We start from the raw sequence: 24587 nt of genomic DNA, 5'->3' as shown, positions 1-24587 counted from the left end.
AATGGCGCTAGCTGCGCAGCATTTGTGCACCGCCGCCGTCAGTGTCAGCCAGTTTGCCGTGGCATACGGAGCTCCATCGCAGTCTTTAACACTGGTAGCATGCCGCGACAGCGTGGACGTGAACCGTACGTGCAGTTGACGGACTTTGAGCGAGGGCGTATAGTGGGCATGCGGGAGGCCGGGTGGACGTACCGCCGAATTGCTCAACACGTGGGGCGTGAGGTCTCCACAGTACATCGATGTTGTCGCCAGTGGTCGGCGGGAGGTGCACGTGCCCGTCGACCTGGGACCGGACCGCAGCGACGCACAGATGCATGCCAAGACCGTAGGATCCTACGCAGTGCCGTAGGGGACCGCACCGCCACTTCCCAGCAAATTAGGGACACTGTTGCTCCTGGGGTATCGGCGAGGACCATTCGCAACCGTCTCCATGAAGCTGGGCTACGGTCCCGCACACCGTTAGGCCGTCTTCCGCTCACGCCCCAACATCGTGCAGCCCGCCTCCAGTGGTGTCGCGACAGGCGTGAATGGAGGGACGAATGGAGACGTGTCGTCTTCAGCGATGAGAGTCGCTTCTGCCTTGGAGCCAATGATGGTCGTATGCGTGTTTGGCGCCGTGCAGGTGAGCGCCACAATCAGGACTGCATACGACCGAGGCACACAGGGCCAACACCCGGCATCATGGTGTGGGGAGCGATCTCCTACACTGGCCGTACACCACTGGTGATCGTCGAGGGGACACTGAATAGAGCACGGTACATCCAAACCGTCATCGAACCCATCGTTCTATCATTCCTAGACCGGCAAGGGAACTTGCTGTTCCAACAGGACAATGCACGTCCGCATGTATCCCGTGCCACCCAACGTGCTCTAGAAGGTGTAAGTCAACTACCCTGGCCAGCAAGATCTCCGGATCTCTCCCCCATTGAGCATGTTTGGGACTGGATGAAGCGTCGTCTCACGCGGTCTGCACATCCAGCACGAACGCTGGTCCAACTGAGGCGCCAGGTGGAAATGGCATGGCAAGCCGTTCCACAGGACTACATCCAGCATCTCTACGATCGTCTCCATGGGAGAATATCAGCCTGCATTGCTGCTAAAGGTGGATATACACTGTACTAGTGCCGACATTGTGCATGCTCTGTTGCCTGTGTCTATGTGCCTGTGGTTCTGTCAGTGTGATCATGTGATGTATCTGATCCCAGGAATGTGTCAATAAAGTTTCCCCTTCCTGGGACAATGAATTCACGGTGTTCTTATTTCAATTTCCAGGAGTGTATTTACTAGATCAACCACGGTCCACGAGATTAAAAACAGCGGCCAGGAAGTTATGTCTGCGGCATAACTATACACAGAAGTGACAAAAGTCGCGGGATACGTCCTAATATCGTGTTGGATCATCTTTTGCCCGGCGTAGTGCAGCAACTCAACGTAGCATGTACTTAACAAGACGTCGGAAGTTCCATGCAAAAATACTGAACAATGCTGCGTCTACAGCTGTCCGTAAGGGCCATTTGGGTGGCCATATCATCCGGTCTAATTATTCAGAAAGTTCTTCAAAACAATCGCGAACAACTATGACCCGGTGACATGGCATATTGTCACCCATACAAAATTTCGTCGTTCTTTGTGAACATGAAGTCCATGAATGACTGAAAATGCAGTATGCAGACACAATAGCGCCTTTCTTAGCAATCATATACAACCGCTCACTTGACGAAAGGTGCCGGCCGGTGTGGCCGTGCGGTTCTAGGCGCTTCAGTCTGGAGCCGCGTGACCGCTACGGTCGCAGGTTCGAATCCTGCCTCGGGCATGGATGTATGTGATGTCCTTAGGTTAGTTAGGTTTAAGTAGTTCTACGTTCTAGAGGACTGATGAGCACAGATGTTAAGTCCCATAGTGCTCAGAGCCATTTGAACCATTTCACGAAAGGTCTGTTCCTAAAGTATGGAAAGTAGCACAGGTCACACCAATATTCAAGAAAGGAAATAGGAGTAACCCAATGAATTACAGACCCATATCACTCACCTCAATTTGCAGCAGGATTTTTGAGCATATACTGTACTCGAATATTATGAATCACCTTGAAGAAAATGACTTATTGATACATAACCAACACGGATTCAGAAAATATCGCTATGGTGCAACACAGCTAGCTCTTTATTCCCATTAAGTAATGAGTGCTGTGGACAAGGGATCTCAGATCGATTCCATATTCCTTGATTTCTAGAAGGCTTCTGGTACCGTTCCTCACAAGCGACTGTTAATCAAATTGCGTGCATATGGAGTATCGTCTCAGTTGTGTGACTGGTTTCGTGATTTCCTCTCAAAGAGGTCACAGTTCGTAGTGATAGACCGTAAATCATCGAGTAGAACAGAAGTGATATCTGGCGTTCCGCAAGGTACTGTCATAGGCTCTCTGCTGTTCCTGATTTACATAAATGATCGCCCGCATCTCGTGGTCGTGCGGTAGCGTTCTCGCTTCCCACGCCCGGGTTCCCGGGTTCGATTCCCGGCGGGGTCAGGGATTTTCTCTGCCTCGTGATGGCTGGGTGTTGTGTGCTGTCCTTAGGTTAGTTAGGTTTAAGTAGTTCTAAGTTCTAGGGGACTGATGACCATAGATGTTAAGTCCCATAGTGCTCAGAGCCATTTGAACCATTTTGAACCATAAATGATCTAGGTGATAATCTGAGCAGCCCCCTTAGATTGTTTGCAAATGATGCTGTAATTTACCTTCTAGAAAGTCATCAGACGATCATTTCCAATTACAAAATGATTTCGGTATGGTGCGGAAAAGTGGCAATTGGCTCTAAACAAAGTAAAGTGTGAGGCCATCCACATGGGTACTAAAAGAAATTAGATAAATTTTGGGTATATGATAAATCGCACAAAGCTAAGGGCTGTCAATTCGACTAAATACCTAGGAATTACAATTACGATCAACTAAAATTGGAAAGCCCACATAGATAATATTGTGGGGAAGGCGAAACAAAAACTGCGCTTTGTTGGCAGAACACTTACAAGATGCGACAAACCCACTAAAGAGACAGCCTGCATACACTTGTCCGTCCTCTGCTGGAATATTGCTGCGCGGTGTTGGATCCTTACCAGGTAGAACTGACGGAGGACATCGAAAAAGTGCAAAGAAGGGCAGCCCGTTTCGTCTTATCGCGCAATAGTGGTGAGAGTGTCACTGATATGATACGCGAGTTGGGGTGGCAGTCACTGAAACAAGGGCGGTTTTCTTTGCGGCGAAATCTATTTACGAAATTTCAATCAACAACTTTCTCTTCCGAATGCGAAAATATTTTGTTGCTACCCACCTATGTAGCGAAAAATGATCATCATAATAAAATAAGAGAAATCAGAGCTCGAACGGAAAGATGTAGGTTTTCCTTTTTCCCACGCGCCATTCGAGAGTGGAATGGTAGAGAAGTAGTATGAAAATGGTTCGATGAACCCTCTGCCAGGCACTTAAATGTCAATTGCACAGTAACCATGTAGATGTAGATGTAGATGTAGATGTGGTCTCCAGATTGATTTCCAATCAATCATCGGTTCAGTTGGACCAAAAGAACCAGTCCACTGCATGTAAATACAATCCACGTCATTTTAGAGCCGCCACCAGCTTGCATAATGCCTCATTGACAACTCGGGTCGGCTTCGTGGAGTCTGCGCCAGACCTGTACTTGACCATAAGCTCCTGCCATCTGAGATCGGGCCAGAGTTTGCCAGTTGTCTAGGGTTCAACTGATATGGTCACGAGACCAGAAGAGGCGCTGCAGTCGATATCGTCTGTTAGCAAAGACACTCAGTCGGCCGCCTGCTGCGTAGCCCATTAACGCCAAATTACGCCGCACTGCCCTAACTGATACGTTCGTCGTACGTCCTACATTGATTTCTGCAACTACGAAAAAAAATGGCTCTGAGCACTATGGAACTTAACATCTTAGGTCATCAGTCCCCTAGAACTTAGAACTACTGAAACCTAACTAACCTAAGGACATCACACACGTCCATGCCCGAGGCAGGATTCGAACCTGCGACCGTAGCAGTCGCGCGGTTCCGGACTGCAGCGCCTAGAACCGCACGGCCACCGCGGCCGGCTGCAACTACGAGGATTGGAACTTAAATAGTGGCAACTATTTATTCACAACCGATACAAAAGAGTTACATGTTTGCACCTGTTATTCTCCTTCAAAGTAGTCACCAGCGTTGTGTAGAACCCGCTGCCAGCGATGTGGAAGGCGTAGTATACCGTTAGCAGAGACTGTTCTGTTGATGGTGCGAATAGATCGGTCTAAAGTTATGGTGATTCTCGTGTGATAGCGTTAACCTAACGCATTGTACTCAGAAGAGGTTGCTCCTTAGTTTGTGCGTCACTACGACCGTATTATTATTGGCGGCGACTTCAGTTGTGTGTTACCCCAGAAGGACCAACACCTCCGTTTCACCACATGCCAGAAACTCAAGCTGCTCGCGCATGAACTCACCGGTACTTCGGACCGCGTGCTGGGTATACGTATGTCACCAGCCATTCAGCGAGTCGTCTTGACTGTGTTTATGTTTCCCAAGGACTCATAACTGCCACGCTTGTCGCTGAGTTGTGACCTACGGCCTTCTCCGACATTATCGCCTACTTTTGCACTGTTTCCCTCCAGTGGCGGAAGGTATGGCGCGGTCGAGGTCCATGGAAGCTGAATGTCGTCAATTTCAAAAATCCGGAACGCAGGCTGGTCGTAGAGACAACGTGGAAAAACTGTGTGTGACGCCTTCCAGCATATCCTTCAACTCTCCGGTGGTGGCTCGATTGCACCAAGCCTGCATTACGTCGTTCGATGATGAATTAAGGCCGAAATGCTGTGGCAGCGACATGCCATGAAATATTATTTCACAATTCTCCGCTACCTCTCAAGCCAAGGCCCTCTAATTTCGCTTATGCGTCGCCGCCTTGAGGGCACAATAGTACGTACAAGGTGTCACGATTGAGTACGAGGAGAACTCTCGTCCACGCATCATATTATCCGAGAGAAGCAATGGTGTCGGAGAAAGCTGGTCAACGCCGTTGACATGCCAGATGGTAGCCGATTGACGTCCCAGAATGGTATCGCAGAGGCCTTTGTCTATCACTACAAACAGTTATATGCAGCAGAGGACCAGAACACCGCGGTAATGAATGCCATTCTCCACCCCTTGACAGGAACCCTTGGCGGAGGTGATGACGTCACTGATGCTCTTCAGAAGGGTACAGCAAACGAAGCCCCAGGTCCTGATGACTTTCCGCTGGAGCTTTATCCCACATTCCACGACATCATGGCTTCACGGTGGGCTGCGCTGTATGAAGAACTGATGAAACTTGACCTTCCCCTCCCACCTTAATTCGTAGAAGGCCTGATTATCCCGGCCTCCAAGCCGTCTGGGGGTAGGGGAGTTGACCTTGTTAAACTGTGACATCAAGATTTTTACCCGGATTCTTGCCGCTCACCTTCGGCACGTCGTTCCTCAAGTCATCTCTGTGGATCGAACGTGCTTTGATGGTGACAGTAACAGTCAGGCGGCGGTTAGCGATTACTGTGACATCATAGCCCTGGCAGCGACCTTCCGCAGTTGCTGTGCATTAGTGACAGTGGACTTCGACCACGCCTTTGATAGAGTGGGTCGCGTCTTTCTAGAGGAAGAGCTGCGGCGGATGGCCTTACCAAACGCATTTATACACATCGTCTTATGAACCCTCTGAGGTGCCACGTCGCGAGTGCTGATCAATTGCCATGTGGCGGGCCCTGTTACTGTCGTGCAGTCAGTGCGCCAAGGATGTCCGCTGTTGATGGTCCTTTAGGCCATCGCCCTTGAGCCACTGTTACACAGTATGAGGACCCGATTGACGGGGGTCACAATGAGGGGACATGCTTTCATCTGCTGTGCATAAGCAGGTGACCTGGTGGTCTTGGTTCTATCACGGGATGAATTGCAAGAGGCACTGTAATATATAACCAACATGAGACTGCTTCTGGAAGCAGTGTGAACCTGACGAAATCTGGTGCTATGTTCGTTGGTAGAGGTCTTCCAGCCATTGGTGGACAAGATCAAATGTTTGGAGATAACCTTCACGCATGATATACAGCGCACGGTCTAACTATAAACGCCTGTATGTAAGTCTGCAGGCTTTCGGGGCCGTTGTCACTGAAGTTAAAATCTTCTGGGTTATTAGGCCGGCCGGCCGGCGGCTAGCTGTAGTGGACACCAGAAGATCCTGAGGAAGATCCCAACAGAGGGGTCGAAACGTCGTTCACTTTAGAAGAAACATGACGAGTCCTAATAACCCAGAAGATTTTAACTTCTATAAACACCTTCTTCAAGCTATCCGCACGAACGTTCGTGGCAACCTTTTGAGAGCATTGGACATGATACAACGGGTGGATTCTGTTAACAATCGTCTGGCCTCGCACTACCCCATTTGAACAGATTTTACCCATGCCAATGGCAATGGCGGACACACTCCAGGCGACGTTAGGCTACTTTTCAAGTGTGGGACTCATCATCAAAGCCCATTACGGCACGCTAACTCTTCCTCCTCGACACGGCGGCTTCGGCCGTGTCAACGTCCATGCCAGAGCAGCTCCCCTTAATCTAAGTAAGATGGTTAAATCGTGGACCCGCCGCCGGACCGGATTAACGGGAAGTCTGATTGATGAGCTGACCCCTCCCTTTCCCCCTCCCCTCCCTCCCTTTCCCCCCGCCCTCCCTCCCTCCGAGTGGTACCCGTTGCAGTAGCACGTATTTTTCTCTCATATACAGGGTGAAAAGTATTTAAACCGACAAAGTCTGGGAGGTTGTAGGGGACATCAAAACAAATATTTTTCCCTAGTGTCATTTTTTCCTATGAGGATTATTTAAACCGGCGGAGGCCGTACTACGCTCGTGAGTTGTTAGAGGCCGTATTACGATCTTCAGTTGTTAGAGGGCGTATTACGCTCTTCAGTTGTAGGCAACTGCTGTCCACCAGCGTAGTAGTGCATTGTCTCTGTTTACTAATGGAGCGATACACCAGGAGTGAGTACACTAATACGGTTGGTGCGTACTACGTAGCGCACCACAACGGACGAGCTGCACAGCGGGTTTATCAACAACACTATCCTAATCGCCGTATCCCGCATCATACGACCTTTGCTGCTTATTACCAACGTCTGCGTGAGACCGGGTCATTTAGCAGATTACCTGGACAGGGACGCCGTCGCACGGTTAGAACGCTGCAATTTGAGGAAGCTGTCTTGCAGCATGTGGAGCGGGATCCTTCAATCAGTACGGTTCTTCGTTAATGTGTGGGTCGGTGTTGTTGGGGACTGTTTAATTGGGTCGTGCCTGCTACCTAAGCCATTAAATGGCAAGCACTAATACAATTTTCTCGCCAGAGCTTTGCCAGAATTGCTGGAAGACGTCCCGATCCCTACAAGACAACGCATGTGGTTCCAACATGACGGGGCACCGGCACATTTCGGTCGTCGTGTGCGTCTATTCCTGGACCTACGGTTCCCAGAAACGTGGATTGGCAGAGGTGGTCCTGTACCATGGCCTGCTCGATCCCCAGATATGTCCCCTCTGGACTTTTTTGTGTGAGGCTAGATGCGCAATCCTGTTTACGCAACTCCTGTTGCATCAGAAGAGGATCTGGTTGCCCGGATATTAACAGCAGCAGGAACAATTCAGGATACTCCTGGGGTTTTTGCCCGTGTCAGACAGAACATGATCCGACGATGTAACCTTTGTTTACGTGTCAATGGAGGCATTTTTGAAAATCACCTGTAATTGAAATTGGGTTGTGTTAATGTGTTGTCTCTTGGTAATAAAAAAACAGAAAAGTGTTGGTTTAATTAATTAGCGATCAGAGAAACCTTCCTCTACCGGTTTAAATATTCCTCATAGGAAAAAATGACATTAGGGAAAAATATTTGTTTTGATGTTCCCTACAACCTCCCAGAGTTTGTCGGTTTAAATACTTTTCACCCTGTATATGTCATGACCTTTTTTCATAGCATACAGTTACGTCCATACTGACTTGCCTAGTACCAGGAACCCGATGGCATGTGATATAATCACCTAATGATAAGAAATCATACTCGAAATGCTGCAGAAAGCCGATATTCTACGATCTCATGGCCTGTGGTCTGGCGTTCTGTGTACTATGTCCTCCTCGACACGAATGCTCGGGCAACCTGGAATCTGGTTGTCAATGGGAAATACATATAACTTCTTTTACGAGCCATTAACACGATAGATTCGCTGCTTTGCCCCCATTACCACATGCTTGACACAGACGAGCATCGACTGATGTGTGGATCTTCTGCAGAGGTGTGGCAGCTGCTTCAGAAAATGCTTGCCTAACTTCTACATACGGCTCCCCATGTAATTGCACCGAAGACACTTATGTTCCCAGATGAGACATTTACATCATACGAAGACCAATGCGGTGAACTAGATAAAAGGCCTTCCGATCTCTTATTTGTTTCATGAAGGAGATAAGAGCGTTGTTGATTTTTGGACATTCCTGCAAGATCACTTTACTTTTCTAACGCACAATCCGAGATACCGTCAATACTATGCTAACTTTTTGGGTAGTGCCTTCTTGGAACCCCCCGTTGCAGCTGGGTGTCCCGAGTATGAGAAGGTGATTTCAGTGCGATTGTGTAATGCCTGGGCTTGGACCAGTGTACCAGCAAACTGGAACCGGCGGAGACATGGCCGGAACACGCCTGGCTGCCATGGAATTCTGAGCGTATCCGCCCACAAGCTGGTAGTGCGCGGATGCCATTTTGCTTGTTCGACCAGGAGGGCATTTTTAATTCCATTTATGTTTGTTTGTTACTGCTGCCAATTGCACATCATTATTTATCGCCCGGAGCGCGTCCTATGTGATCTAAATAAATATGAATCTCGTCAAACACAGGAGAATTTTTTATTTTTCTAAATGTAATCAAAAGACTTTGAATATCATTTACATTCAATTAAAATGATAAGTCAAAAAAAAAAGAAAAACAAAAAAATTTAAAAAGGTCAGAGTCTCCTCAAATGCAGTAAAATTTTACTTTTTAAAAAGAATGAAAGAAAAAAATAAGGCGACCGCTCGCGATAAGCGGGAAATCGGAGTTAGAGTCCTGGTCTGGCACAAATTTTCATTGTCATAATTCCATCATACAGCTGATGGTTGTCCATACTAGCAATTGTGAATACATTTAAAATGAACAAAAAAAATGTTTTGTAACTCCAGTTTTTCCACGTGATGGTTAAAAATTTACACTAGAGGAAAAAAATTTCGGATCTTTTGCTGCAGTTCGGCACTGAAATATCTCAGTGGCAACATATAAAAATTTGTAGCGCAAGAACAGACAGCACACCTCCATAATTAAAGCTTTATCACTAGCTTCATATTCTTCCTGTAACCATGTCTAGCTTACAGCATAGATATTCATTCCTTATTATACTGTGGATCGTTTTACTGTACTGGTGTGCAACACTTGATGACGAAACTAACTTCCGCATAACATGTTACTGCCAAGCTCGATGAAACTTGGACCAAACGTAGAAAGAACTTCTACAGTATAGTACAGAAGCTAACTAAAAGAAATACACAATGAAACGAACAGAAATGAGACGTTTATTCAAAGACAATAACTACACTTAAGTCGTCGCTATTTATGATAGCCCCTGGACATTACAAAAGGCGAAACATAGTTCTCAATAGGCCGTGTGACAACCACTCACAGCTATGCATCCTCTACAAGGTGCTCCCATACTGGCCACTATGTTGGTAGGAAGTTCTCGTGTTACACATTCCAATTCCTCCACCGGTACGGTGGACATATGGACGTGCTGCAATACGTCCTCCACATAGGCTCGATCGGATTTAAGTCGACGGAATGAACAGACCAGTCCATTTGCCAAATACACTCTCGTTCCAAGAGCTCCTCCACCCGCCCAGTGCGATCCGCTAAGCGCTCTGTCATCCACAAAAATTAAGTCAAGGCCGAATGCGCCCCTGAAAAGAGGCAGATAGAGAAGGAGTACCGTGTCACAATAACGATGAAGGTCGGTATGACCATCCAATAAAATGCCTCCCACACCATAACACCTGGACCACTCAATCATATAAACAAATTCCTTTAAAACAACAATATCTTAATCTGCTACCAAGGTCTTTTTATGAAACAAAGTCTATCTCTTATATAAGAAAATTATAAAACCGCCAACAATTATGCGCCTGACGGCTGAAATTAATTCACAATTGTATGGTGTTCTTCACATAAAGTTTAATAAACGTAATAAATATAATAAATAACCGAGTAAAAATAATTAGCAAGTAGTGACGCCAGGTCGCTCGAAGGCAGAACGAAAACTTAATTTGGAGAAGCCAAGGCGGAAGGCACAAGCCGGCAGTTCTTACAAGATCCACCTCTCGAGCTTCGACCCGGAGTCACCTCCCGCTACTCAGGATTTTACAGCCCCTGGTACCCATAGGTGGAAAGGTACCGCTTACTCCAAAACACCAGCCAGCCAGCTGTAACATTTAACAAGCGCACAGAACAGGTCTGTAGGGACAGTGTAATCAAACACCAAAAGATATTAAATAACAGGTTCAATTATTCAAAAATGGTTCAAATGGGTCTGAGCACTATGGGACTTAACTTCTAAGGTCATTAGTCCCCTAGAACTTAGAACTACTTAAACCTAAATAACCTAAGGGCGTCACACACATCCATCCAGGCAGGATTCGAACCTGCTACTGTAGCGGTCGCGCGGCTCCAGACTGCAGCGCCTAGAACCGCTCGGCCACCCCCGGCACACCTTTAGTTCCATGGTAACACCCATGCGCTTACAGTTACCAGAAGTAAGGCAGCAGTCCTCAACACCTCCACACACATCCCCTAAGTACAATCTCACTTAACTTTACGCTGGACGTCTGATATGGCTTGCGTCGGGTACAGCAGGCGGCAATAAGGCAGCGGACGACCGTAGACAGCCGTGTCCGGAACTAGCAGCACGCAACCCAAGGCAGCAACAAGCCTCCATACAGGCGACAGGAAAGGTTCTCCACCAAGCTGCCCCATACACGTGGTCGGTTCCCGCTCCACTACAAGCGCACTCCGGCCTCAGGTAACACGAACGCCAACTGTCCACGTTCTTCGCGAGAGCCTCCAGTTAACGCTCCGGCGAAGATAAGGCAGCCAAGACTCAGTACGCGTCACAAGCAAAGATAAGAGCGCGAAAGCGAGGTACTTGCATATACGTTGGCGCCCAAGCAAAACGCCACAGCTCAGCAATGTTCAGAGTTTCATCCTCGTTATTATTACTTGGGTTAAATTTTTTACATAACCCCCTTTCTCTGTGTTATGTAAGCAATCTTTCAACGTATCAAATGTTTCGGTTAACATACATTTTTAACTGCCTCTTCAAATAAGTTTCTTTTACCAATTTTCTCATCTCCTTTGGTAATTTTTTGAACGGTTTTATTCCTTGAAAGGAAATGCTGTTTTGTGTTTCATGTTTATTCTTTCTTAGTAAATGTAAGTTAAGTCTATATCTTGTTCCATGGTCATGGATAGAGCTGACTGTGCAGTAATTACCAGTGTTTTTTATGTGTACAACTATTTGGTAAATGTATTCACACAGTGCACTTAAAATACCCAGTGTTTTGAACAGAACAGTGAGCTCGATTACTGGTTTTCGTTGTCATTCTTATGGCCCCTTTCTGAAGTCTGAAAAATGTGTTCATATTTTGTGCATTTCTGCCCAGAAAAGAATGCCTTAGCTAAGAAATGAGTGTATGTATGAATAGCATGTAACTGAAAGACACTTTCTGTTACACACTGATGGCATGAATCTGAGATCATGGCACTCTGTTTGACGTATCTCAGTGTGCTCACACCACTTAAGCTGAGAATCAACATTAATTCCTAGAATTTCGCATTTGTTACACAATCTATAGAGGTGCCATTTACAGTTTCATTTTCTCACTTCAAAGTGAAAGTCATCCCATTTGTTTCCTTTGGGTTCAATTTCACGTTATTGCTTACTAACCAGTTGTTTCATTTTTTCTCTGCATGGAGTTCTCTTGTTTTCTAAGTAACTATACTATAAAGAAAGTCGTCGATGTACGAGGCATGTTCAATAAGTAGTAAAACACATATTTTCCTGAAAGCATGTTGGTCTCATTCAGGATTCCAGTACACAATATTATTCCCTACACGTTTGGTAACAAAACCCTACTTTTAAACGTTATATCCGTTCAATGTGACGGTGTTAGACCACCTTACTAGGAGGGCCTGTAAGCCCACATAGTACCATTCTACTGGTCGACGTCGAAGCCAGGGTTTTGCTGCATCATGTAATGCTTCCCGCGGAGTGCATCCTTCATTGGGCCAAACAGGTGGAAGTCGGAAGGTGCGAGGTCCCGGCTGTAGAGTGGATGACGAAGAACAGTTCAATGAAGTTTCGTGAGTTCCTCTAGGGTGCACAAACTAGGCCTTGAATTGTCATGGAGAAGAAGTTCGTTTGAAAGTTAGAGGCATCGCCCAACGACTCACTGTGTTTTAGTTCTCTTCAAGAACTCCGTAGAGATTCTGCAAGCGCCGATAAATACCTGCGATGCTCTCATTTTCCGTCAAAAGAGTGTCAGCGACAGCTCTCTGCTTGGAACGCACGTCCTTCACAGACGTCATTTTCAAAGCTACGTACAGCGCCGCCACTTATCGGAACTTCATGAAACTGTAGGAGCTGAAGCGGGAATATTGCATGATGCCCCACAACAAATTCCACATTGTCTGAGAAAAAACTGTTACTTTATTTATTGATACAGTTGAACTCTACCAAAACTTCAGTTCGGTAATTTTGATACTGTATTTAAATGACACAGTAAATGGTAGGGTTACCGGAAGTATAGGTAGCATTGGTAAGAAAGAAACATAAATGAATGTGTGAGAGAAAAACTAGGAGCCGATGACTTGTGTTTGTTTTTTGTTTATTTTGCGTGTAATTAGAACTGCATCAATGTATTTTAAATACCTAAAAAAGTAAATTGCATTTAAAAGGTAATGAGAATCAGTTAGTCGCGTAACTTCTCAGCTTTTATAAAACCAAAGCAATTACTTCTGATGCATGTACAGTTTACATGCACAAACGTAAAGACTCTGTACAACTGTTGTTGTTATTTTTCACTCAACAGAACGTTCTTCATCATGATCAAAGGAAAGCGTTTCCTGTTATTATTGATAAGTACGAAAGTTGTTTGTGTATAACAGAAACATATTCTTCACAAGCACCACGATGTATTGAAGCGATGTTGATACGTTTCTATTTTGCAGTTCTCTTATTTTACCCTTTATTTTGGGAAATGGCGTTTTCTAGCGCTATATGATAAATTTGCATTTTTTAAATTTTTTCTGAACATCCCACTGGTTCACATTACAAATCAATAATTTTCGAATAAAACATTGAACACTCCAATTTTGATATAAATACTATTTAATATTAAATAACAGTTAGAAGTATATCTATGTAGAACAAAAATGTTCCGTAAGTTACGCGGCTGTTTACATATCCTCCGTCAGTTTCTAAACGGTGCACCACAGTCGGTTTCTAGGGAACATATTAAAAGACTGATCGCAATCGAAATGAACTAACGCCCAATAGGTAATGTACGATCTTAACTGACCAAAGCTACTAGGAAATCTACTGTAGTCTACACTTACATATGACTCTACAATAGTTTAATTCCACTTATTGAACATACTTTATATATCAGGAACTCCTATATTAGTGTACTTTTTGGCTCTGATAAGTGTTTTACTAAAACTATAGACTTATTTGAATATGTGTTACCTCTACTCTTTGTACCCTATCTGCCAGGTACGATTGGAACTAGTCATCAGCTACCCTCTTATTCCTAATGCTTCTAGCTCATTTAGTAAAATCTCATGGTCAACAGTGTCAAAAGCCTTCGAAAGATCTAAAAATATGCCTGTGACACACTCATATTTGTCAAGAGTATCAAGTACCACTTTTGCGAATTCTACTATGGCTGATTTCGTACTTCTATCATTTTGGAAACCAAACTGTGATTCACTTAAAAGGTTTTATTTATTCAAGTAACTCATTAATCAGTCCTTCGAAGTTAATTCTATTACTTTTGAGAATGGTGACAGCAGGGAAATGGGCCAGTAATTTTCAATATCAGCTGCATTACCTTTCTTTAGCACTGGTGCAACTCTTCCCTCTTTATATACTCTGGAAATTTCCGTCATGTGAAGGATTCGTTTATTATGTTTGTCTTAGTTGCTTGTATAGTATCTACGCATTGTTTCAGCACGCACTTTGGTACTTCATCCAAGCCTGTTTTCCTGTCATCAGTCTTTTGGTTGGTTTGATGAGGCCCGCCATGAATTCCTCTCCTTTGCCAACCTCTTCATCTCAGAGTAGCACTTGCAACCTACGTCCTCAATTATTTGCTGCATGTATTCCACTGTCTGTCTTCCTCTACAGTTTTTGCCCTCTACAGCTCCATCTAGTACCATGGAAGTCAGTCCCTGATGTAACAGATGTCCTGTCATCCTCTCCCTTCTTCTTGTCAGTGTTTTCATCTGCGATTCTGCGCAGAACCTCCTCATTCCTTACCTTATCAATCCACCTAATTTTCAACTTTCGCCTGTAGCACTACATTTCAAGTTTTTCTATTTTCTTCTCTTCTGGTTTTCCCACAGTCAATGTTTCATTAGCATACAATGCTGTGCTACAACCTACTGACTTCTAATTTTTTAGTTTCTGAGCAGTTTTAGTGACTTCATTCTCTGTAGTTCGTCATAGCATCATGCGTAATTTTTTACAGATATTATATTTATCCTTCGGAATTTTTACTGTAACTTCTCTGTAAAACTTAAAAGATGTTCATTCACATAGTTTCGTCGGTGGTGCGGATCAATCATTAGTTTATCCCTCTCCCTTATAAGTAGGTTGTTATGCCTTTTGTTTGTCTCTCTCTGTTTCCTTCTCTTATGACTACCCAGGCTGTTTTGTTTTTATTTATTGCCTTATATATTATTTTGTCATTAAATGACTTTTTTGCAGCAATCGGCACCTTCCTATAAAACTTTTCTATCGGTGACAGAAATTTAGGAACTCTCACTCATTATGGGTCTTTTTCATGGGACTGAGGTACTTATGGGTTTCAAAGGACGTCTAAATACCTGCTGTTATCCATTTGTTTTGTGAGCCACTGATAATGACGTGAGTACTTTCGTAAATTTCTTTTCAAATTCTAACTTAAATAATATTGAGAAACTAGAGGATGTTACATTTACATTGGTTTCTCTATACACTTCATCCCAGATTTGGTTTTCTAGTTCTTCTGAAAAATCTTGTATTTTGACTTCTGATAAATGTCTTTTGCAAGCTTGCAGCTTAGAGGACTTTTCCATATCCGATTTTACTGTTATTATTTGGCAGAAATGTTCTGATATCCCAAAATCTCTTACAGCTACATCACATATTTCCCGGCCGATATTTGCGAATACGTGGTCAATTATTGATGCAGTTTTGTAGTAATCCTTGTCGCACTACTAACCATAAGAGACACGCCAAAGCTCTGAAGGATATGTATGAGGCTGGTACTAGTTTCATTTATGATAGTTGTGTTTATGTCTCCACACAAAATTAGGTCGACTTTTGTACCTAAGTATTTATCTAGAAATTTTGTTAATTTATTGAAAAAGGGGTCCATAAAACCACTGTCGGATCGACATACACATAAAATATTAATTGCCATGTTAATTCAATAGCTAATATTTAAAAGAATTCGTGTAAAACGTATACATTCTCTTCTGGCATTGGAGTATCCTGGTGGAGATGTCATGTTTCAACAGAACAATGTGTATGTCATCGGTCTTTGGTTGCTTGAACTCTCCAGTTCAAAACTGTGGTTTTGCCCCCTCCCACCGCCTCCCCCGCATCACGTGATCTTAACCAAATTGAGCGTTTATCCCTCCGCCCTTCTCTGGCAGATCACCCCATCTTAACCCAAACTGAGCATTTAGTTCTATGAGCCTACTGTACAAGAACGACTGTGGGTAGCACTACAAGATGAGTGGATTGAAATCTACCCAGAACGATTGCAGTACCTCGTCGAATCGAAACCTTATATCTAGAGACTGGATTATATGCAACATAAAAGCTCAAAATATGCATGCAAATATGCATGAAAAATAAGATATGTATGAAAAGCGTCGAAACATGCAAGATCAAATAATACAAAAACATAGTAGTTAACTGCGAACGATGTATCTAGAAGTTTGATCTGTGCATATCGATTGCGAGGAAGAGCGACGGCCACGCGAAAAATCGGGGCATTTAGAACTCTGAATTCATCATCTGTTCACTTCGTGGTAGAGGCTAGGCAGGGTCCTGTTTGAGATTAGTTTTAAAAAATTGCAAAAAGAAGACACAACTGTGTTTCAAATATTGTTCCTTCTTTGCTGTTGTTGTCGGTACCAAGCGAATGCGATGTGAATTAGTCGCCGCGAAACAATCGATATGCACAGGTCCAATTTCTGAGATCTATCGCACGCAGAGGTGCACGTACAAGAAATATTTTACGTTTTGCTACTATTCTAATCATAAACAATCAGGTACTGCTCAAAATTTTCACTAGTATGATTGTGTCTTCGATCACGCAAACCGTTTATATAAACAGAAAAGGACCGTTCTGCGTCAACTGAGGCAACTGAGCAGGATTTGAATTTGAGTGCAATGTTGAAACTTTTTTGTTTCTGGCAAAACTTCACCCGTCCGAGTAATAAAACTATCAATCTGGGACAAGGGTTCAAAGCCTGGGTTATTGTTTAAAATGTTTTCGAACTTTTCTTTAAGCAATGAGTAGTTCAGTAGACTAATATTATTCATTAACTGAATAGATTCATTCAACGTCAGACGCTGAGTTTCAAGCTTTTTAATACTCGCCGGTAAACGGGAAAAAAGAATGCTGATCACAGCAAGGATGTTTTTAATAATGGAATCATTAAACGCTTCCTTCCAACTGTCAAAGCCTCTGCATTATCGAAGTCGTTTCCTACGTCTCTGATGGCCTCGAAATGTTCATTGTAAAACGATACAGCTTCTAACCACGTAACCCCAACGTTTTCCAGTGATTCTGGAGGTAAAGGCACATTTGGTAGTTTTTCGTTGTAAGATGCGCCTTGAATGAAATCAGTTTATTTACGTTCCCAGAAGTGGATCGTACTTCTTTGACAAGGCAATGTACTGCCTGAGCAAGCAAAAGATTCTGGAAATATTTTTCTGACACCTTCATTCACAAATCTGGGAATCGTAGAATGGTTTCTCTTTTCATGTTCTTTGCAGGCCACTCAATAGGAAGAAGAAGGGTCTTGTTTTAACTCATCACCAACTGAATTTGCAGTGTAACGACCACAAGTGTCGGTAGTTTCGTCAACTGAAATCCAAATAATGTTGTCCTGGAGTTGATTGTGTATTTTTTTCCAGAACATGTAGGAAAATTGTCGGTATGCAATTTTTACGCCATGTTGATTCACCTGGTATATTTTGATTTAAACAATATTTGTGCAGGAAACCTTTGAGGATAGCGTTTCTAACTTTGTGAGGAGGAATACTAATAAAAATAAACAGAAACAATGGACGTGGGGCAACAACTTGCGTAATATAATTTAATTGTTGGCGACGAATGCAATATGGCAGAGGAGGGGATTGATCCGGTCGCGGACAGCAGACGCATTGACTCTGCCTGCCTGCTCCTGTTCAGTAATGAGTTCGCTGGCCATCAGCCTCTCGGTTAGCGATCGCACGCATTTGAAGATCGCGTTGACTCTATGAGACATGAAAACCACCAATCTTAATTTTTAAAATATTGTAAACGTAGAGCGGAAATATGCATCACACTACTTGTTAGGTAAAATATGCGATAACCGGTGAAAAGAAGCCAAATACGCAAATACATATGCGACATGCAAATGCATATAATCCGGTCTCTAGTAATACCACATTCAGTGCCTGCCCATGGTCTTCGGCCACTCAAATGTCGGTGTAGGCCTAATACTTAAGCAACATCGTCGGATGATGAAATAATTTTATGTCTGCTATAATGCCTACAGGTTCATGACAAACGTGTGGGCGATGTTCGCCGTGGTGTTCCTCGCTATCTACACTGCCAACCTGGCGGCCTTCATGATCACCAGAGAGGAGTTCCACGAGTTCTCCGGCATCGATGACCACAGGGTAAATAGCTTCTTACGTCACGCATTGTACGTATGGATACTGGCTAGGAAACACGTAACCTCCATCTGCATATTTGTTATACCATTAATGATATTACAATGTAAAGAAGAATTCTCGTACTGATTCATTTAGTGAACAAAGCAAAAGTGAATGTTTGCGGAAAGCGTATACCATGTGCAACGGAAGAAAGGTATCCAAGCGCAAATGAAAATTCCTCATGTTATAGTTAACGTACTTCCAGTGGAAATTTTCTGAGTGCGTAACTGTCTCATGTTGTAATGTTGAGCAAATCTTGTAAATGACCTCAGTTAGGGTGGTATATATTCAGCAGATCAACGTAACCACCAAGACGAATCGCTCACCCGCGTTCGTAAAATTTTAAAGAAACTGTACAAAATGCGTCTGAAAAGTTTTGTGAATCGTCACAAAGAATAAGGGAAACAAAAAAAACCTTTACTGCCGTTAAAAGTAACCACCATCAGCTACACCACACTTCTGAAATCGGTCGTAAAGTTGCTGGAAACTGTCAGCAAATGCTTCTTATGGATCGCTGGCAACACCGTGGTCAGACACTGTTGGACATCCGCATCACTACAGGAGATACCTGCTGTTGCCACTATCATCCGGAGACCCAGTAAGTCCGCAGCTCGTGGTCGTGCGGTAGCGTTCTCGCTTCCCACGCCCGGGTTCCCGGGTTCGATTCCCGGCGGGGTCAGGGATTTTCTCTGCCTCGTGATGACTGGGTGTTGTGTGATGTCCTTAGGTTAGTTAGATTTAAGTAGTTCTAAGTTCTAGGGGACTGATGACCATAGATGTTAAGTCCCATAGTGCTCAAAGCCATTTGAACCAAGACCCAGTAATAATCTGGCGTAGTGGTTATCGTCTTCCCTGTCATCCAAAAAAATTGGCTGAAAAAAATCCAAGATTAAGACGAGTTTGATCGTCTTTTTCAATGGCACGGGCTTGATCCATCATTAACTTCTGCCCGACAGAGTTGAGGGAAGACGATAAACACTATGCCATCAACTGTCGCCTGGTCTCCTAATCATATTCGTAGAATCAAGTCTTACTACCTGTAATGATGATGATATCCAACAACGCGTCACCACGTTTCTGTGAGCGAATTCACGAGAAGCGTTTCATGATAGGTACCAATAGTTTTGCAACCAGTCAGAAATTAATTGTAGCTAATTGTGATTAGGTACAACACCAACCTTATTTTCTGAGACAATTCATCGACATTTTCAGAAGCACTTTGTATCTCCATGAAATGGAACAGCTCACTTAGAATGAAAAATCTTATGCATTCAGTCCATTGGCCACGATCCCAGGAGACTATCGACTACCGTCGCAGACAGGTGTAGTGCAGTGAACATTGTCATTGGGGGATTGCTGCAAGTTGAAATCTGGCTGATTGTCATGGCCAGAGGTCAGTTAGTTGCCTGGAGATAGAAATCCAAGTTCAGTGGCGAAAGAAAAGTGTGGAAAGTGATGTATAACGTCCCGTCGAAGTCCACATCAAGGTCATTAGAGACGAAATACGAATTTCATTTATTGCACATCAGCCATTTACCCGAAGCTTCACTCGAGTATGCATTTGACACAAATATTGCCGACTTCTCCTCCTCCTCCCTCTCTGTGTTCACCTGTTCTCTCTCCCCGATAATCTTTAAACTCTGCATGCTCATTTCCTCTTTCCCACTTTGTCTATCTGTCACCTCCTGCCCCTCTTTCGATCCCTCTCCTCGACTCTTCTCTCTGATCACATCTTTTTTCCCGCCCCCTCTGTCCATATAATCGTGCCCTCCTTCTTTTTCCACCTGCTCACTATCCGTCTAACCCTTCCACCTGCCCCCTGCATCACCCTCTCTCCATGTATATCTCCTTCTCTCCTCCCTCAGTCCACCCTCACCTCACCCAACTCTCTCCATCTCCTGCTCTCTGTCCAGCTCATTCTCCCCCACCCCTATCTCACTATTCCTCTCCTCCCCCCCCCCTTTCTTAGCTCAGCCTCGCCCATCTGCAGGTGTAGCCCTGCAAGGCATGCCGATGCTACCCACACAACAAGCTTCCTCCCCTCATTCTCTCTCTACCTCCTCCTCCCCACAATTCCTGTTCATCTCATCCTCCTCCTCCTCCTCCTCCTCCTCCTCTCTCTCTGTCTGACTACTTAACCCCCTTTCTATCCCTCTCCTCCTCCCTTTTTCTTTGTCCACATCATTCTCCTCCTCTTCTCCCCCCACCTCTCCACATATAGCCCCTGCAAAGCATGTTGATACACTCCCACACAATTCGCCTGTCGTGCAAGGCAGTCTATACACCTACACTCCAGAGACTGAAAAAAATACACGTTTTCGCCCATATTTCCACTTGTATTGGATCTAGGCTCCAGAGTGCAGGTATTCATGAGGTTACTGTGTCTGTTCCATATTTAGTTGAAATCGACCTTCAGGTTTGGGAGAACGGACTTACACACATACAATCCGCTTTATACAATTGTACATAGGTATTTCACACAATCACGTAGTACCCGAATGTCATCACAATGGGAAAGTCCCAAAAACGAAACTTCAATGCATCGAAGCTGAATAACAATTATGACCATGTGGAAAGTCGATGAAGTAGTCCCTTCCCAAAATGTGTCGCTTTAAAGTCAAATAACCTATCACCAGAGGCAAAACAAAAGTTTTCAGGACAAGAACCGCTTAGGCTATAAAATAATCAGATGGTCAATAAAGGTTATAAGTGAGTTCCAAAATGCAGAAAGGGGAGGTATTCGATGTGTTTCTAGTTGTAAAATAAGAGCTAGTGGGTTGAACTTATCAATACCAGACGTCAGATTTGACCCCTGACATAATGATATTGTGTCGTCTTTCGTCGTATGCACACAAACATAGACAGAAAACAGCACTGGCAATGTTTTATTAGGTTTTCATCTTACATTTTGCTGAAGAGATGGCGATGTCAGCTGATATACTATTGTTGCATAGTACAACTATTTAGTCTCTTTATTTTGAAATTAATTCCAAAAAGCTGTATTTGATGATGTTCATTTATTATGCTAGATTTCGAAAGTCTGATAACTTCATCACCAGGCAACCATGACACTAACACAAAATAAGTAGTCATTTATTTATCCATTAATGTGATAAACACAGGTTAGCAGTAATGTGCACCTAATAGCATAAAATCATTCTAGACATCTAATATATAAATTTTCATATGTCAGATATTAAAAATGGAAAAATTGTAGAAATTTGTTGGTGTTTAGATACTGATTCCTCCCCCCATGAACCATGGACCTTGCCGTTGGTGGGGAGTCTTGCGTGCCTCAGCGATACAGACAGCGGTACCGTAGGTGCAACCACAACGGAGGGGTATCTGTTGAGAGGCCAGACAAACGTGTGGTTCCTGAAGAGGGACAGCAGCCTTTTCAGTAGTTGCAAGGGCAACAGTCTGGATGATTGACTGATCTGGCCTTGTAACAATAACCAAAACGGCCTTGCTGTGCTGGTACTGCGAACGGCTGAAAGCAAGGGGAAACTACGGCCATAATTTTTTCCGAGGGCAAGCAGCTTTACTGTATGATTAAATGATGATGGCGTCCTCTTGGGTAAAATATTCAGGAGGTAAAATAGTCCCCCATTCGGATCTCCGGGCGGGGACTACTCGAGAGGGTGTCTTTATCAGGAGAAATAAAACTGGCGTTCTACGGATCGGAGCGTGGAATGTCAGATCACTTAATCGGGCAGGTAGGTTAGAAAATGTAAAAAGGGAAATGGATAGGTTAAAGTTAGATATAGTGGGAATTAGTGAAGTTCGGTGGCAGGAGGAACAAGGGTCAGGTGACTACAGGGTTATAAACACAAAATCAAATAGGGGTAATACAGGAGTAGGTTTAATAATGAATAGGAAAATAGGAACGCGGGTAAGCTTCTACAAACAGCATAGTGAACGCATTATTGTGGCCAAGATAGATACGAAGCCCACACCTACTACAGTAGTACAAGTTTATACACCAACTAGCTCTGCAGATGACGAAGAAATTGAAGAAATGTATGATGAGATAAATGAAATTATTCAGATAGTGAAGGGTGACGAAAATTTAATAGCCATGGGTGACTGGAATTCGAGAGTAGGAAAAGGGAGAGAAGGAAACGTAGTGGGTGAATATGGATTGGGGGAGACAAATGAAAGAGGAAGCAGTCTGGTAGAATTTTGCACAGAGCACAACTTAATCATAGCTAACACTTGGTTTAAGAATCATGAAAGAAGGTTGTATACATGGAAGAACCCTGGAGATACTAGAAGGTATCAGATGGATTATATAATGGTAAGACAGAGATTTAGGAACCAGGTTTTAAATTGTAAGACATTTCCAGGGGCAGATGTGGACTCTGACCACAATCTATTGGTTACGACCGGTAGATTAAAACTGAAGAAACTGCAAAAAGGTGGGAACTTAAGGAGATGGGACCTGGATAAACTGAAAGAACCAGAGGTTGTACAGAGTTTCAGGGAGAGCATAAGGGAACAATTTACAGGAATGGGGGAAAGAAATACAGTAGAAGAAGAATGGGTAGCTTTGAGGGATGAAGTAGTGAAGGCAGCAGAGGATCAAGTAGGTAAAAAGACGAGGGCTAGTAGAAATCCTTGGATAACAGAAGAAATATTGAATTTAATTGATGAAAGGAGAAAATATAAAAATGAAGCAGGCAAAAAGGAATACAAATGTCTCAAAAATGAGATCGACAGGAAGTGCAAAATGGCTAAGCAGGGATGGCTAGAGGACAAATGTAAGGATGTAGAGGCTTATCTCACTAGGGGTACGATAGATACTGCCTACAGGAAAATTAGAGGGACCTTTGGAAATAAGAGAACCACTTGTATGAACATCAAGAGTTCAGATGGAAACACAGTTCTAAGCAAAGAAGGGAAAGCAGAAAAATGGAAGGAGTATATAGAGGGTCTATACAAGGGCGATGTACTTGAGGACAATATTATGGAAATGGAAGAGGTGTAGATGAAGATCAAATGGGAGATACGATACTGCGTGAAGAGTTTGACATAGCACTGAAAGACCTGAGTCGAAACAAGGCCCCCAGAGTAGACAACATTCCATTGGAACTACTGACGGCATTGGGAGAGCCAGTCCTGACAAAACTCTACCATCTGGTGAGCAAGATGTATGAAACAGGCGAAATACCCTCAGACTTCAAGAAGAATATAATAATTCCAATCCCAAAGAAAGCAGGTGTTGACAGATGTGTAAATTACCGAACAGTCAGTTTAATAAGCCACAGCTGCAAAATACTATCACGAATTCTTTACAGACGAGTGGAAAAACTCGTAGAAGCCGACCTCGGGGAAGATCAGTTTGGATTCCGTAGAAATACTGGAACACGTGAGGCAAGACTGACCTTAAGACTTATCTTAGAAAAAAGATTAAGGAAAGGCAAACCTACGTTTCTAGCATTTGTAGACTTAGAGAAAGCTTTTGACAATGTTGACTGGAATACTCTCTTTCAAATTCTGAAGGTGGCAGGGGTAAAATACAGGGAGCGAAAGGCTATTTACAATTTGTACAGAAACCAGATGGCAGTTATAAGAGTCGAGGGACATGAAAGGGAAGCAGTTGGTGGGAAGGGAGTAAGACAGGGTTGTAGCCTCTCCCCGATGTTATTCAATCTGTATATTGAGCAAGCAGTAAAGGAAACAAAAGAAAAGTTCGGAGTAGGTATTAAAATCCGTGGAGAAGAAATAAAATCTTTGAGGTTCGCCGATGGCATTGTAATTGTCAGAGACAGCAAAGGACTTGGAAGAGCAGTTGAACGGAATGGATAGCGTCTTGAAAGGAGGATATAAGATGAACATCAACAAAAGCAAAACGAGGATAATGGAATGTAGTCTAATTAAGTCGAGTGATGCTGAGGGAATTAGATTAGGAAATGAGACACTTAAAGTAGTAAAGGAGTTTTGCTATTTGGGGAGCAAAATAACTGATGATGGTAGAAGTAGAGAGGATATAAAATGTAGACTGTCAATGGCAAGGAAAGCGTTTCTGAGGAAGAGAAATTTGTTAACATCGAGTATAGATTTAAGTGTCAGGAACTCATTTCTGAAAGTATTTGTATGGAGTGTAGCCATGTATGGAAGTGAAACATGGACGATAAATAGTTTGGACAAGAAGAGAATAGAAGCTTTCGAAATGTGGTGCTACAAAAGAATGCTGAAGATTAGATGGGTAGATCACATAACTAATGAGGAAGTATTGAATAGGATTGGGGTGAAGAGAAGTT

At 43.6% G+C, this 24587-nt stretch overlaps 1 protein-coding gene across 1 annotated transcript in view; it reads left to right on the top strand.

The window, feature by feature from the left end:
- The window catches only part of LOC124788941 (glutamate receptor ionotropic, NMDA 2B-like), a 282134-nt gene that overhangs the window by 86657 nt on the left and 170890 nt on the right, over positions 1 to 24587 (top strand). The window contains exon 5 of the mRNA XM_047256228.1: positions 18165 to 18288. Coding sequence (XP_047112184.1) covers positions 18165 to 18288 — 124 coding nt within the window. The remainder of the gene's footprint in view (positions 1 to 18164; positions 18289 to 24587) is intronic.

The sequence above is a fragment of the Schistocerca piceifrons genome, chromosome 3 (assembly GCF_021461385.2).
Source record: "Schistocerca piceifrons isolate TAMUIC-IGC-003096 chromosome 3, iqSchPice1.1, whole genome shotgun sequence".
Taxonomy (NCBI): domain Eukaryota; kingdom Metazoa; phylum Arthropoda; class Insecta; order Orthoptera; family Acrididae; genus Schistocerca; species Schistocerca piceifrons.
This window is presented reverse-complemented; position numbering and strand designations above follow the sequence as displayed.